Source organism: Coturnix japonica, chromosome 13, assembly GCF_001577835.2.
Source record: "Coturnix japonica isolate 7356 chromosome 13, Coturnix japonica 2.1, whole genome shotgun sequence".
In the NCBI taxonomy this organism is placed as follows: Eukaryota; Metazoa; Chordata; class Aves; order Galliformes; family Phasianidae; genus Coturnix; species Coturnix japonica.
Window position 1 is genome coordinate 3,783,464 of NC_029528.1, and position 16,166 is coordinate 3,799,629.

The 16,166-nt window shown below is 40.7% G+C and overlaps 1 protein-coding gene across 1 annotated transcript; it reads right to left on the minus strand.

The window, feature by feature from the left end:
- Nucleotides 1–5,850: 5,850 nt before the first annotated feature.
- On the minus strand, nucleotides 5,851–14,864 carry NME5 (NME/NM23 family member 5). Its single transcript, XM_015875635.2, has 5 exons — nucleotides 13,261–14,864; nucleotides 11,888–12,093; nucleotides 11,448–11,548; nucleotides 10,341–10,459; nucleotides 5,851–7,022 (listed from the first exon to the last, which is right to left on the minus strand). The coding sequence occupies exons 1-5, from the start codon at nucleotides 13,387–13,389 to the stop codon at nucleotides 6,936–6,938; spliced, it is 642 nt and encodes a 213-aa protein (XP_015731121.1). The 5' UTR covers nucleotides 13,390–14,864; the 3' UTR covers nucleotides 5,851–6,935.
- Between the last annotated feature and the right edge of the window lie 1,302 nt (nucleotides 14,865–16,166).

Consider the following 16,166-nt stretch of genomic DNA (forward strand, 5'->3'; position numbering starts at 1 on the left):
TTGCACAGAGACTCTGGAATACTCCGAAATACTCCGAAGCAACAGCGCTGCCTCTCTCTACTGCAATCCCACTTGCAAGACTTTAGCCTTCTCTCATCTCCAAGAGCCTCACTAATTTAGCAGAATGGGTTAATTGTGACTCATCTTATTATTTCTGCCAAAGAGAAGATCCAGAATGCGACTGCATCCCCATTAGGTGTCTGCACCTCCTGCTGTGGCTTGAACTTAAGGCACCAGAGGAAGCCGCAGTATTAGCTGCGCTGGAATGTTTTGGTTTTCCCTTGCTAAACAGGCCCATCTCTCCAAGTGTGAAAGTGCTTCAGTTTCCAAAACACTCTTGTCAGGGAAAAAGGAAATTTCCTTATTTTGTATTTAACCAAAGGATTCTCACTTTTGATTAAAGCAAAGAAAAACAGACATGCCTCAACATGTTTCCCTTACACTCTCTACCAAGACAAGAAGAAACTTCTATAAGTCCACTTATTCTTCTACAGATTAAACAAATTCCCATTGTCAAATTATGATCTCTGGGCCACTGTGCAAAACCCACCACCTCTGTGAGCACAGCCAAGCTGACATCCCATGTGTGCACATAAGAGACACACCTTAATTGTGGAAAATCCTCCTGGCACCAGGTACTGCTCTTTCATATGCAGGGAGGGTTGTGCCTATTGACGGTCGTTTCTTCTTCCTTTTTTAGATGCTCAGACCTTGGCAAGCATAATGAAGAAAACCTGTAGCAGAACAGCAAGTTAACGCCACCTGACAATGAGATAGTGACAGTGAGAGAGCTGCTTTTCAATTCAGCTGGGTAAGTATGTTAAGATTCAATTTCTCATCACAACAAAGGAGTGAAAACACAAACCAGTTTGGCCCATCAGAACTGTACTTTCTCAGATAATAACCAAATTGATACTATATCACCCTCAGTAGAATCACACTAAATTATAATACTTAAGTATGTAGCCCAATGTCATCTGCTTTTGTAAATCTATGAGAGAATTCACAATGCTCCCTGTGGCAGACTCACACACCTTGATGGAGGTGAATTAGCAGTGTAGGAGTTGCACTGCAGATCTGACAGTACAACAGAGACACAAACTCTGAACTCTGCTGCTCATTTTCACTTCCACAGCTGAAGTACAACTTCCCTGTCTCCATTACAGATACCAAACCTCCTTCTCCCACAGCTGTCTTACATGAAAGTTTTTTTAATGACTTTGCAGTTGAAGTGCTGTTTTGATTTCAGATTATTCCCACGAGACTGAATTTACATGCATTTGTTACTGCACTGCCTTACAAGAAGACATGCTAAAATACCACCTTTCTCTTCACCACCAGATGTTCTTATGAGATGTTAGATGAATTCATTCTTTTAGATTACTCTGTAATACATGTTATTTTTTTAAACTAAGCATTGACTGGACTGGAGAAAACCAGCTGCTGTTTCAAACTTAGGAAGATGAGAATTCATTAACAGATTAATCTTCAGATATTACTGTAGCAATAGCCACTTTCTTCATTAAAACACACAACCACACACAGATTCTCTATAAATCTACAGGTAATTATCACTGCCTATGAGAAAACATTTCAAAATATGACGTGCCAAATGATTCCAGCCCCAAACAATGGGCAAACCTTGAGATCCCAGATATTAACTCCCCACTTCCACATAGCAGTAGATACTTAATCGCACGCACCACAGCAGTGTCACTGCAGTAACCATCTGCTTGTGCAATTTACTCATATTTCCACTCCAAAAACTAGTGCAAGCAATAGGTGCACAAGCAATCATGCTCTAAGAGATGGACTGTTCGACCCCTCAAAACATCAGGTGTATTGGATGATAATGTGAATTTTTGTCGAGTCAGATGGGAGAATTGAGCCACTAGGCAGACAGAAGTCTGGTGGACAAGCCCAGATTATAAATCCATTAGTTTTGACTTGTATTCTTTCATTTGTAAGACACAAAACTGGAACAAAAGAGAGTGATGGATTTTATTGATTCCACTACTGCTTCAAAGCATGACCTAAGGGGGCCCATTTGAATTCTCTGTACATGACCTTCACACTTGTACCATCTGTGCCCCACTGGTTCCTTTGTACAGCATTCTGTCATCCGGTGAGAACTGTTATCAAGAAATCAGGTATAATCATTAAAAATACATTTAGAAATTACTCAGAAATTTCTTTCCAGGGATGCCATGTAGTCTAAAGGAAGAACTTTGTCACTAACTAGTAAAGCTGCATCACAGCTGCACGCTGTGGTAGGAGACATTCTTCTCTGCATATAACGATGAGTTAATAGCCAATGTAACACTGAGTTTGGAGAATGCCTCGATACCAGGTCAGCGTTCAGGTGAGGCAACGTTGTATTGCAGTTCATTAAAAAGGCAATAAAAGGCTTAAGGGTTATCACAGAACCTAACCACATGAACCTAGTAATCAGTATGATAAACTATCATTTACATGAATAGGAAATTGAATGGACATTTCATTTCCTATGCCTTTGTTGCTCCCTTTCAATTGCAGTGATGGTGCTATTCAGGGAAGCCCAGCGTGGTGCCTGTTTACAAGAGAACTTTGCAAAACAAAGACAGTCATGGTCAAAACTTTGTTGGTCAATTCAGTTTATTTACATGGAAGACCTCAGAAGAAAAAAAATAACAATAATGTATTCTGAAATATTCCCATGGCATAGTTCTGATGGAAGTGGTAAGTTAGCAGAGGATGATCTCACAGCTATCTACATTTGTGGTGACCACATTAAAAGCATCTGGTTTTCAAAGAGGCCCGATCAAACTTCCCTCATCCGGGCAAAAACACCATTGCAAATTTCCCTTTGCAAAATGGCCTGCGATGAAGTGTTCTGCACACAGGGAACACTATCGCCCATGTCTCACTGCAAAGAAATCAGGCTCAAGCATTTTGCTTTCAGTTGTAGCACAGGATGTGCCACGCCAGCATCTGACTGCATTTCAGACATGCATAACACATAACAACTGAGCAGCAATCTTTCTTCTTATTTTTCTTTTGTTTTTTCTTTTTAAACCAAAATACTAGAATTGTTCTGAATACACCACAAAGGAACCAAAAGAACAGTTGGGATTCATGTTTTTAAGGAGTCCTTGCTATGCCATAACTTCTCATGGTTCAGCTGCTAAATTACACTATAAAAATAAGTAAGTGCAATTGAGAGGCTGTGTTAATCTCAGAAGTTTAAACATCACCCCATAATGACTGCTTTATAGTGGCCCACAGTAAACTACTTTATGGGGCATGCAGGAGATTTATCCACACGCGTACGCTAAATACTCCTGGGAATTTTCTCACGTAGAGAAATGAGGATGACACAAAACCAAATGCATACAAAACATTGCAGTCATTCACACTGCAGCAGGAATACCACCCAGTAGGAAAGAACATTTACGACACCGAAAAGAGATAAGAGCCGATAGCCAGCACAGCAGTAAGATGCTGCTTTTGGAAGTGCAGAATTTCCTATCCTGATAATCATTGCCGATTCTAGAAACATAACAAATAACAACCACCTCTTTGCAAGGAAATGAGAGCTTAGGCACTGACTATAAATAAGTCATAAAGAAAAAAGAGTGGTTTGCACAGTTGTTTATCAAAATCAAGAGACTTTAGAGCCAAACCAAGATCCTGCACATAAAAGCTCCCTGGAATCAAGGATGAGTATATATGTTATTGTCTATGTGTTTGGGGCCAGCTGACTGTATTTAACTGCCTTTAACAATTTCTCCCTCTAGTAATACATGAGATCCACCCTGTCTGACCCAGAGATCCCAGATTAAAAGCCTTTTAAAGAAAGAAGTTGGCAGCATAGTCTTTTTTAATTTTACTCAAACTACACAAGAGTGTGTTAACCCAAAACCCAAAGATTCAGCCTGATTTTTTCAGGGGAGAAAATTTACTGCCCATACAAGACAAATATAAGTATACAAGGAACTACATGAAAGTCTTGTATATGAATGCATCACCTCCCTCAGCCATAAAGCACTCACAAGCAATAAAGCAAAGATCATTTTAAATCTCTCTGTGTTATCATTAAGGAAGTATCATTCACCCACTTGTCTGCAAGCTGCTGTCCTCTCCCGCAGGCTGCTTCATCTTACAACAATGCCTCCTTTCTGGCTCAGAAGACCAACAACTGGCTCTCCCCTGAGCTTCTGGCAGATCTCTGTGATCACCTGGCAGGAGGCAGCATAACAAGAATTTATTTGACAGGCATCCTCCCGAGGAGGCTCAGTATATCAGTCATGCTGCTGACACCCTCACCACCCAGAGGAGTTTGTCTGGGGGACAGAAGTTTTCTTGCTATGCGTAGCTGCTCTAGCAGTGGGCCATCCAAAAGATACCAGGATTTTCCATTTCACAGAAAGGGTATTTTCTCCATGTTATTTGCAGAGGGTGCACTGTTGCTGGTTAGGGACAAAAAGGACCAACACTTACTGCCCAAGATTGCATGAACTATTGTGATCTGAGTGCTCTGGCTTCACAAATTAATACTAACTATGGCCTTAAGTAGAATCGGCTTTTCTAATATGGCACTGAAAAGAACTGCAAGTTTGACTCATTCCTTCCCTTCATACAGTGCCATGGGAGAAACATCAGTCAGTTTATCACCGGTCTATGAATTTTGCTTAGATCACTGTTGTTTGGAAAACAGCAAACATTAAAAACTTCAGAGAAAGAAAAGAAAATTTGTTTATAAATAAAAATAAGTAAATAAATGAGGATTTGCAAGTCTCCATGTAACACTTTTTGCCTCAAATTGTTGAATGAAAGTCCTAAGTGCCAAGCAGTGACTCATTTCTGAAGTTTGGCATGCTGGAATGCTCAGACTTAGGTAGGCAAAGTGGAATGGGTTTTGATTGAGGCTTGTGCCATATTTAAAGTATATTCAGGTTTCCTGGCAGTATAACTGGACTATTCCTAAAGGTAAAAAAAAAAAATCTCTTTTGAGATGAGAAGTCTAAACAATCATACACTTCACAGTAGCTCAGCCTGTATAGTTTCAGGAATAACTTCCAAGTCAGGTTATAATGAGCATATGATCAGCAAATTTCCAAGAGGAAGGTTGTTAAAAAGAACAAGCAAACTAACAAACAACAGAATTATGAGAAAAAGATTGAGCTGCTGGTTTTATGGACATGGCTCTATCCCAGCACTCTAGCAGTACAACTAAAATTAACTCCCTTGAAGTTAAAATACCCAATAAAACTCAATAGGCAATAGGCAAGGTAACTACTTGGATTAAATGGAGAGAAGAGACGTCACCAATTACCAGAGAGCAGCTTGTCTTGCCAACACCAGATGATAAAACATCTTTCAATTCATGGCTTTTTTTCCCCTCAAAACTATGCTTTCTCTGATGTGGAATTACAATGCTGGCCAAGCCTGTAACACTGTGCCAAACAGAAACTTAAAGCTCAATTGAAATGTGAGCAGCACTTCCTCAAGCAGCCTCTCCTACGGTGTCACAGCTCCCCCAGGAGACCAGGCCGTTACGCTGCCTGTCCTGTGGGTAGGACTGTCCTGCCCACATCCCACTCACTGATGCAGCTTCCTCAGCTGTGAGGTTTACCAGGTCAATGCTCCTCCCGGGTGTACAGAGACTGTGAAGGGAATACTTGAGAAAATCTGTAACAGATACACACTTGAATGACTGATACATTATACTGCATGGTTACTAAAGTAACATCTGCAACTTCAGCTAGTTTTGCCGTTCCTCATACACATCTGGAATACCAGGGGACACACACTCCCTGCAGCAGCTACACATCTTCTACAGAGTCCTGGGGCAAGAGACAAACTGAGAGCTCCAACAGTAACATCAGTGATATGTTTATTGTCAAACTATAACACATCTAAGTAAGCAAGCAAACACCACAGTAACTAACAAAAATGAAGGAGCATGCATTGTGAATACATTGGTTTTTTGCTTCTGGCATATTCAAACTAGAAATGCTTTGGTCTGGCTAACAGGAAACCACAAAGCACAACTGACCTATAATTGCAGCAATCAAACACTTGTAGGGAACAATAATTACAGGGAAAAGAAATTAGTTATAGAGAGATCTGTGCTGTGTTTCTAATGACCTTGTTATTTTTAATTTATATCTGAGTGTTCAGCTGTTGTGGTTTTTTGTTTTGTTTTTGTAGAGATTGGCTACCTGAAGTGGCAAGTATGGATTAATTCTCTTAGAAGATACACAATTAGCCTAGAAGTTTAATGTTACAGACAAGTGACCTAAGTTGCTGCTAATTACTCAAGTTTGAGAAGTAAGGTTTGTTGTAAAACAAGCTATGAGTTTGTTTTAGTATGAGTCAAGTCTACTCAAGTTTCAGAGCTGTGAGACCAATGTTTTCTCCACGCAACCCAGGAAAACCACAAGATAAAAAGTTTGAAGTTAAGGAAACAAATACAAAGAAGTCTCCTACCCTCCCCCAGCCCAATCCAATTACTTTAGACATAGAGTACAGGATTAACCATTGCCTGTTGAACAGCATAGCCCCTTGCCCATCCCCTTGAAACTGTCAAATAAAACACAGTGAATTTCAAATGTAAACAGCAATACAATCTGAGATTGTCTCAATGATTTCATTTTCCCCAGACAGCCAAACCAAGATAGAGAAAACAGTTGTCCAGGTAACACCTGAAGATCATTTCATCCTTTTCTAATCACCTGACACAGTGCATTTATCACGTAAGTCTACACTCTCTAATTCAATAGAAAAGTTACTACTGCTGTTAAATCCTGTTAAAGAGCACGGATTCCATAAAGACATGAGAATAGTTATGAGAATAACATTTACTTCAAATAATATTATTTGCCAAGGGATACAATGAAAATGATGATATCCATCTCTAACTTGGAACGCTTGAGCAGATTTCCACTGAGATCTTACTCCTGGTGTTCTTCTGCAGTGACGTGATGTCGTAACCTGGGTTTGTTAGGGTTGTGTTCGATCAGCCAGTCAGCGAGCCATATCTGTGTAACAACAACAACAAATTCAACACCTTCTGTGGGTGTTTTCTTGTTTGTTTGTTTCCTCTATAAAGTGTAAAGAAAGCTATCTAAAGCATTTTGAAGCCTCTAACACACATACCTACAAAAAGACCCTCCAAGAAAGAAGAAAAAAAAAGCCTGATATTTCTAGATGTTCTTTTGAATCTTCACCACTTAAATTGCTTTCATATAACTCACGCTATGTTTAGAAGATGACTTTTTCCTGGCAATGTCTATCATTGTGCATAGGAATATTTTGGCCATACTTTAAATTATCAGAATGGGTTTTGAAATTAAGATGTGTTACATGCACAAAAGCATTTAATGAAACTCCACTCCTAGCAAATATTAAATTTAATTTATCTAGTAATGATTTATTAAAAATGCCACAGCCTTCTGCACTGAAATCACTCCATAATGCCTACAAATTAAAAATTAAGCATGGTCACTTTCTGAAATTGCTCCTGTAATTTTTCTAGCAAATTGCACTAAAGTGAGAATGTAAGGAATGTCTAACTTCATCTTCCAAAGTCTTGACCTTGGGCAAATCAACCCCTTTGCTTCAATTTATCCATGTGTAAAAGAGAAGATTTAACACCTCATTTTTTATTTCGCAGAGCTGTTGGTGATTTGTTCCTGGAATGAAATGAACTTTACAGCCACACTGTCAAGTGAAAGAGTTGATAGAATAGTAGATCAGTAAGATAAACATTACTCTCCTCTTATTACCAGATATAATAAAAGAGAAAGGTTTTAAAGAACATGAGACAACAGGAGGGGGGCTATGCCATTCTCACAGCAATGGCAGCAGTGAGAATTCAGGACAAACGAAGAAGAAAAATAAGAAACAAGGAAGCCATACCATACCAATACGTGGCAGCCCTTAAAAAGACAGAGAGTTACAAAAAAAAAAAGGTTTGACTCTGATGCAGTTCACTCTATGTTACTTCAGGAAATTGGCTGAGACAACCTCAGTGCTGCTACCAACTATTTATGAGTGACTGACGTTGTTTTTTCATTTCTGAAGAACACATGAGAAACAAACAAAAGGTTAAAACTACCCCAAGTTCAGTTCATGGGAGAACAATATCTGAATATGTGAACGTAGTAGAAGGAAATGCTCCAGCAGCTTCCCTGTGAATCACCTGGCAGGATCAAGTTGAAAAGCTATATCCAACACATGTTTCTCAAATCAAGCTTATTTTCCTTTTGCAACAAGGTTGCAGACATTAAGAACGTGGAAGAAAGAGTTAATATGTTTCTGTAGGCAGATAACTTTCTCATGGGCAAGGAAGAGGAAAATGGTCTAGGTGAAGTTACTATTTATGGTTGCATAACAGGCCAAAAAAATGCTCTCAGAGCGCTGAGGTTAATTGGAAACAAAGAAACAAAATGATTTAGGGAAACGTGACCTACAAGTTAAGATAGAGGAAAGAAAAAATACGTTTTGATTACAGTGAAGAAATGACTGGGAAAAAAGAGAGAGACAGAGTGACAGCGTTCAAACATGCAATAGGTTGCTGCAAAAGAAAGGAGACGTTACACTGTCTTCCATGTCCTCTGGGGATACTGAAAACAAAAAATGTCATGAGTTTAGAACTGGAGCACAGGAGACTTAGTAAGTTTCAGTGAAAGGTTTTCAATTGTATATATCTAAGCACTGAAATAGATTGCCTCAGGACACAGTAGAATGACGAATGAATGAGAATCTCCATCATTAGGAGCACTGAAGAACAGGCCAGACAAACCTTTAGCTGGGAATGGTTACCTACAATTGGTTTGGCCTCAGGGCAAAGGGATGGATGAAGTGACTGCTGCAGGGACACTGTATCTCAGTTTCTTAGATTTCAGAGGTAACAGTGTCTGACGTACAGACAAAGTGAATGGACTGTAAAGCTGGAGCAATTACAGTACATTTAATCTGACACAGGTCACAGAAACACCTCAGACTGTTCTTAAGGTATTTTTCTTTTTCCTCTGCAGTGTCTCTTACGGGAAAACACAATGTGGATTAAAAGTTTGCTAATAACGTAGAATGCAGCACAACTCCCAGTCAGTCATCACACTGATTGATTGTCTGCATTCCTAAATACATACTTGTGTGAACTACTTAAATTGTAATAATAGTGCAAGTAAAAAAAAATACTGAATTTTTCCAGAGGAATGAAAACTAATTCTATTTAGGTGCTGAAAGGAAAAATCCAATAAAATCTTTTATTCCCCCTCACTAAGAGCTTCAATTCATGTGAAATCTTTTGTTAAAAGAGATCCTTGGTATCTCCTTTAGAAGAGGGCAAGATGTACCAATTTAATATATAGAGGGTTAAGATGACATACTTTTCTATAAGCCAGATTGATCACTCAAGATGGGTTTTTCTCAGAAGAATCATAATTAGTTTTCCTGGTGAACAGTGGGGGCAGCCTGTGTAACTGTTATCAGTGCCATACAGTCAAAATAATTGCTCATCCTAAAGAAAGATTATGTCAATATTATTAAATTAAACATAATGATGAAGTAAAGACAGCCTTGCTAAGAACTCTAAAGTGTTTTACTCAAGCATGTAACTACTACCTGTGTGATTAGCATCTAAGTAAGCTTACCAAAAATCTATTATGAGAGCTATTTTATCTCAAACTTACCTTAGTGTACAATGACAATAATGAAAAGATGGTGGTAAATACCCAAAAGGTTATTTACAGGAAAAACTCATCCATATGGAAGCCTTTGTTCTGCTGGGAACCACTAAGGCACTCTCCAGCAAAGAGCAATCCCCAAGAGATGCTGCCTTAGTGGTGGTCAGCCATTAAATGAGGTCTAGAGGAGGTGGAGTCAGGCTCCATCCCTTCTGGGAGCACAGCTAAATTACTCTCACCTGTGCTCCCACAGCTGACCCCACACTTGCCTCAGCTGATTAATCAGAGGTTCAGGCTGTGATTACCAATTTCCCATACACCTTAGAAATATTAAAGTAAAACCTTCCCCTTGGCATCATATGATAGCACTTGCTTTTCTAGACATCTGTAACAACTACGTGTAGGCAATAGTTCTATAGTTGTCACCTAAAACAACCATTTAATGGAAGAGGATTACATATAGCCTTGGCCCTCATCTCAGCAGTTAACAGACAAATCAACTTCTTGAAAGGCAAACACTATGTGACTACCTCATTAGCAGTTAACTAAAACAGCAGAGCACAACACAGCTCTTTTGCAAAAGAGTAGCTTATGTATATACAGGGAACACGAATATTCACGTCAAACATATCACAAAGCATACAACACAGTGCTGATATACCATACCATTGGATCTGCTGGCTTCTCTTTACAAAGTGCAGTGAGTCCAGCTAGTAATGTAGGATATACATGAAGATTCAAGTAATCTCTAACTCTTTGTCCAGCTGGAATTGGCTCTGAGATCGCTGTAAAGAGTAAACACAGGGGTTGGAAAGCAACTTGAGTGATCAAGGAAGGCCGTCTTTCATAGGTTGTTTATAATAATATTAAGGTAAACGGTGTATCATGTAAGTTAATAATATAGTAATAATTTATTAAGATTTTCACACAACAAACTGCAAAGACACCATTTAAATTCCTTTACAATGCCACTGAGGTAATCTTTCTAATTGTAGCCAATTTTGAAAGGATAGAAACTCAGACCATTTGGAGAAACATCTATATCTTTGAAGATTCATTAGGAGGTAGGAGAGAAAGAAAATACCTTATGTTTATTATTTCCTTCCTGCAGCTTGGCTCTGGTTTCTGGAAGCCTTAAATATCTCATGTTAAATCCAGCTTTGCTAGCAAATGTGATGGCTTACATGAGGTAAGGCCTATTGGAAACACAACAAGCTTTTCTACTAATTTCCCCTCTTTCTGTCAAAGACTAAAATCATAATTCCAATGTTACCTTATAAACAAGAGACCATCTCCCAGTTTTCCAGGTACTACGATCCATTTCTCTAGCATTTACCTTAGGAATAGCACTATCATGTGAGTGAACAGTTGCTGTTGAACAGACATTGCTGTTGAACAGACATTGCTCATTCCAAGCCCAAGAGGGACAATCTTCTCAAGCCAATAGGAGTCCCTGGTCTGATCACTGCCTGAAGAATGTGCTAGGTTACAATAGCTTCCAGATTTATTTGCAGTTTTATCTGCTCCAATTCCCAAACTACGGAGTTTGAAAAGTAGAAGCAGTCACTGTAACTATAACAACTCTTCCAATAGAAACTGGTATGCTTTTTGCAGGAAAAAATATCAACATAAATAAATACACATTTGCACAAAGCAAACAAGCCCAAGCCCTTCTGAATTAACTTATATCTAGAATCTGAACAGAGACAATTAATAAGAGAGAGGGATTCTATCCTCCTAAAGGCTGGCAGTAAATTTTTAGCATCATTTTACCTTCTGGAAACATGAATCGAATTTCTCTTTCTGCCAAGGGAATGCTGAAACTGCCATGAAGTCCATTCCTCAGATCATCAGTCCCATAGATTGCTCTTAAACTAAAAGCAAGAGAAAGACCTGCTCAATGGGCAACTGCAAATACCTCTGAAGTGTCTACAGTATGAAAGCAATACACATAGCCTAAATAATTTGTTTTTAAACAAATTAAGTAGGAGATGAAAATTTGCATTTACATATTCATTCAGTGTTCTCAGTAAAATGAGTGAACTTTACATATGCAAAGGTGAAAACTTATGCTATGCATAATCTAGAGATAATATTAAAAATCCTTATCTCGTCTGAAAGAGAGAGAGCAGAAGAAGGCGGGAGAAATCCTGATCTCCCTTTTATTTAAGAGAACAACAGAATCCTTCTGACTTCACCAAAACCAGGCTTACCTGTGAGGGTGAGTCAGCCTGGCTTTTATGCTGTTTGATGGTCCAAGCAATTCCTTCCAATATGAGACTGCCCGATGTCTGGCAAGAACCATAGCAAGTGAAGGTCCAGAGCTCATATAGGCTGCTAAATTAGGAAAAAACATTTTTCCATACTGGTCTGCATAAAAGATGCTACATTGCTCTGGGCTCAGCTGGAGCTTCCGTTTCTAAGAAAAGCGTAAAAGAGAAGAGAAAGAAAAAAGTTTACTAAATAGAGCTGGTTTGCTACCTCAGGTACCACACTGTTCTTTGGAGGCAGTCACATTTTCAAGTGCAAGCTGAAGAGGTACAGGGTAACTTCCCAGCTTAGTCTGATTCTCTCAGATTTGGTCCCCCTTGAGATACAAAGCAACAACAACAACAGAAACAACAAACAATGAAAAGAAAACAAAACAAAGAAGCAACCAACCAAGAGGTTTCTGTGTTATAATTAATACCCGCAGCATTAATTATACAATTGTTCTTTCTTTCATTCGGTGCTTTAGGATTTTCACTATAGCTATCCTGCCTGCAGGTAGCCAGAATTAGGCCAGGTGTAACAGGTTATCCAGCAGAGGGCACAGGGCAGCCTGGAGAGAAATTAACTTATTAAAAACTCCTTTCTTTGAGCCTGCTCTAATGTGATACAGAGTGCTGAGCATTCAGATTCCTATCAGCCTCAATGTCAAAAGTTAATGACTGTAAAGCTCTTCTCATTAAGAAAGAAAACAAAACACACACACGCACACACACAACTCTAATCTTCTGATGAATTTCCTATACTTAAAACAAACAGAAATGTAGAGGAAGAAATTAAAAAAGAACAAGTTCTTTTCAAACTCTTTTCAAACTTTTCAAGGCATTTACGAAAGATGACAGTTTTAGGGAAGCATATACATGTAATACTTGTATCTAGAAGCCTGGTTGCTGCTCAGCCAGTGCCCTCAAAGTTCGGTGCCGAAGGTGCTGCCTCCACACTACTAGGAGGGGGAGGAGGAGGAAGAGAAGAAAGCAAACACGATGAGGACGACAGCGGCACCCAGCGACCAACCCAACCCCACGGGGGGACATGGAAGAAGGCTTTTTGTTTTTGAGTTCATTTGTTAATGAACCCAGTTCATGAAGGAAGTATGGGGTTTCTTCTGTCAGCGAAGTCTGGTGGGTTCTCTTCCATGTCACACACCAACGAAATGTATCCTCGAGGAATCTGGGAGTTGTGGTTGATGACGTGAAAAATATAAACCGATTTTTGGGCAACAGAAGCTTTTAATTATTGAACTGACTGCTGAAAGTTAAGAAGACCATTGACGTGACCCACCAACTGCAGCTGTTATCTCAGGAACGCAGCTTTTTACCTGAACAATCAGGAATCCGGATCTGAGGATGAGATCCTCTATCTCTTCCTCCTTATCTACAACATCAGGTTTGATGAGAGCCAGTGTTTTTTCCACAAAAATCTGAGGTTCTGGCATGAGCCTCTCCATCTTTCTGCATTAGAACTTCTTAGCCCTACAACGACAGCAGTTGATGACAACGTTTATCTCCGAATAGTGTAAGTAACGTGGGATGGTTTCCTGAGACACGGTTCTCCCTGGGTTTTGGCCTCCGTGCCCGTGAGTCTCTGAAGACACGCAAACACACACGGAAAGCTCCCGGTCACCAACGGCTCCTCCGTGCCCGCCCCGTTGCCAGGTGCCGGCAGGGCAATGCGGGCAGCTGCCATTGGCCACAAGATGGCGGCCGTGCCCTGGCAGCGGGCGGCTGCGTGCGTGTGCGGGGGTGGAGCAGAAATGGCGGCCGGGAGCGGCGCTGCCTGAGCGGGGGGAGGCCGCACCCTCGGCAACCGCGCTTTCCGGATCTCATTTGCCTCTTTCCTGAGCTCTAGGTGTGATAAGAGCGTAAGGAAAGGAGTAAAATAGCTTGTTTTGGGGATCTGATGCGTTGTTAATCCTGTGACACAGCTTTCTGTCGGTTTTACTCCACGCTGAAAGCAATATCTCACAGCTGACGCTCATGAACAGAGGTTACGCTGTAGAACCGGTGTTTTGGAACAGAAACAAACTTTTCATTGCCAAAGCCCCCTGCAGGTTCTTTAAATCTCGCCGTGTGGCGGCAGCACGCACGGCACCTCCTGTTTATTTCCCGTCGGACCCGCAGCTCACAACAGAGCGGGCGCTGACCTCAATTCCCAACTCTAGAACACAGTTTCTCAGCACTTTGGATTGAAAGGCATTTTGTCCCCGGTGTTACCCGGTTTTAACACAGAAACAAGCAGCCCGCCGCCCCGCTGAGGCCTGCCAGCTGCTATCGGCTCAGCACAGCCCGGTGGCTGCGATAACGCCAGCACCAGCCCATGGACTCCTCACATTCAGGCCTCTTCCACTGCTGTGTGTTTGCCAGCAGTGATGGGATCCCGGGTGACATCTGTTTGTCACATCCAGCTGGAATTAATGTTCCATTTGAGCCCTTGGGGTGAGATGGACCAAGAGACAAGCACTCATGTCGGCTTCTTAAACAGAGAGAGCTCAACCAGCAGTCGGAGATACTGTAAATGCAGCAACTGCTCACAGATAAGGGAAAGACGTGTTTTGTGAGAAATAAATTCCTAGAAAGATCTGGGAGTTCATCTATTTTTCCTTTTAGTTCAGGGTTAATTCTCTTTGCAAACCAAACGCCTACAAGGCTGACAGGCTGACCCCAGGCTTAGCAGCTCAAAAGCCTCCCTCAGCCCCAGTGAATATTTCCGATTATTACTTAAAAAACGTTGAATTTAATATCCTCACAGAATACTGCTGACTTTAATCTCTCGCAGTTCCTTTAGCTGGGTGCATTTTGCTCTCAGTTAAAAAAGATAGGAAAAAAAAAATGCATCAATATCTGTCCGTGCATCCTTGTCTGCTGCAGCCTCCCCATGAGCAGTGTCCCGTGCACTCCCCATCCTTCTGTGTCACAATTTCTCCTCCTTGCTGTTTCCAGAAGCATTTCTGGAGGGTGGAGATCATCTAATTTTAGCAACTCAGAGAATCCTCTGCTCTCCAATGAGCGAGCTGCTGCATCTGAAGCTGCAGCCAATTACCCGGGGTTTCCTCCTGCTACACTTCCCACGACCGTTTAATAATGCAGAGTTGCACATTTAAAGGGACCCCGCGCATTAAGAGAAAATAACATCGTGTGTTCCCTAACAAAGAAGTAGCTTTACACGCTAAGAGTATCTCAAAGGTTTCTTCTAAATCCTTAAATTCCATAGACCCGACCTTTTAACCCCGTGTTGATACTGTTATTGTACGCATGGTATCTTTGTAGCGCTTTTAAAGCTACTTTAATGACTAAAAGGCTGGTTTGAAGCGTCCTCTCTAACTTCTGTAGCCCAGGGATGTTATTAAGAGCTAAGAAAAGAAACAAACAAAACCTGAAATTTTAATTACAATGCAACAAACCATTTTAAGTCCCGAATACTTCTCCGGGCACAGCTCTGCTGCTGTATCTGACCTGTTAAGCAGTTTAACAAGCCTTGGTTGTCTTATTTTGGGCTGGCATGGAATATAATAACACTATAATAACAAGATTGTGGCTGCAGATGCATTCTAGTAGCAAAGAAATGATGTTCTTAAGGAAAAGATACTGTTTTCAAACTTTGAACTCCAAAAAAATAGTAGTAATCATTGACTGGCTATTCATTTGCCACACAAACAACTTCTGTCCACCACTGACATCATTTTTATTTGCTTCTGTCTCCTACGATGAAGGCTGGGATACCCACACGCAGAACGTGCTGCAGCCGTGCTTGCTTTTGCAGTGCAAAGTGTCTTTGACGGAAATCCTGTGACCAAGCAAACTTCCGCTCCTGTGAGCCCGTTCCCTGCTCCATTTCTTACAGCTAACGACTCTGCTGCAGCTTGCCTACACGCCTGTAATCCGAGCTAACTTTATATTGCTTCTGACTAACACAATTCAAGCCTTCATTTCTGCTTTCATGTATTTGCTACCTCACTACTTTCTTTAAAGATCTTATTTCTACAAGGCTCTAAGTAATAACAAACTTCCTATCTACAGCATGCTCTGCTGACCTTCTTCTATTTTATTTCCTGATCCTCATGCCCACTCTTTCATATGTTCACAGCTTTTGCCACACACTCTCCCTGACCCCCCAGCACCTGCACAGATGCACTTCAGTCTCTTGTAATCAATCGGTTAATTTAATACAACCCCTCCATAGAAGTGCCTCCTCACATCTCATGTTTGTAAGTCTTCCAACCACATC

Coding starts and splice junctions, on each gene's coding strand:
- NME5 (XM_015875635.2), bottom strand. CDS start 13,389: ATGGAGAGGCTCATGCCAGAACCTCAGATTTTTGTGGAAAAAACACTG. Junction 12,094..13,260: donor CCGGATTCCTGATTGTTCAG/GTAAAAAGCTGC, acceptor CGCTTTTCTTAG/AAACGGAAGCTCCAGCTGAG. Junction 11,549..11,887: donor AGGCTGACTCACCCTCACAG/GTAAGCCTGGTT, acceptor TCTTGCTTTTAG/TTTAAGAGCAATCTATGGGA.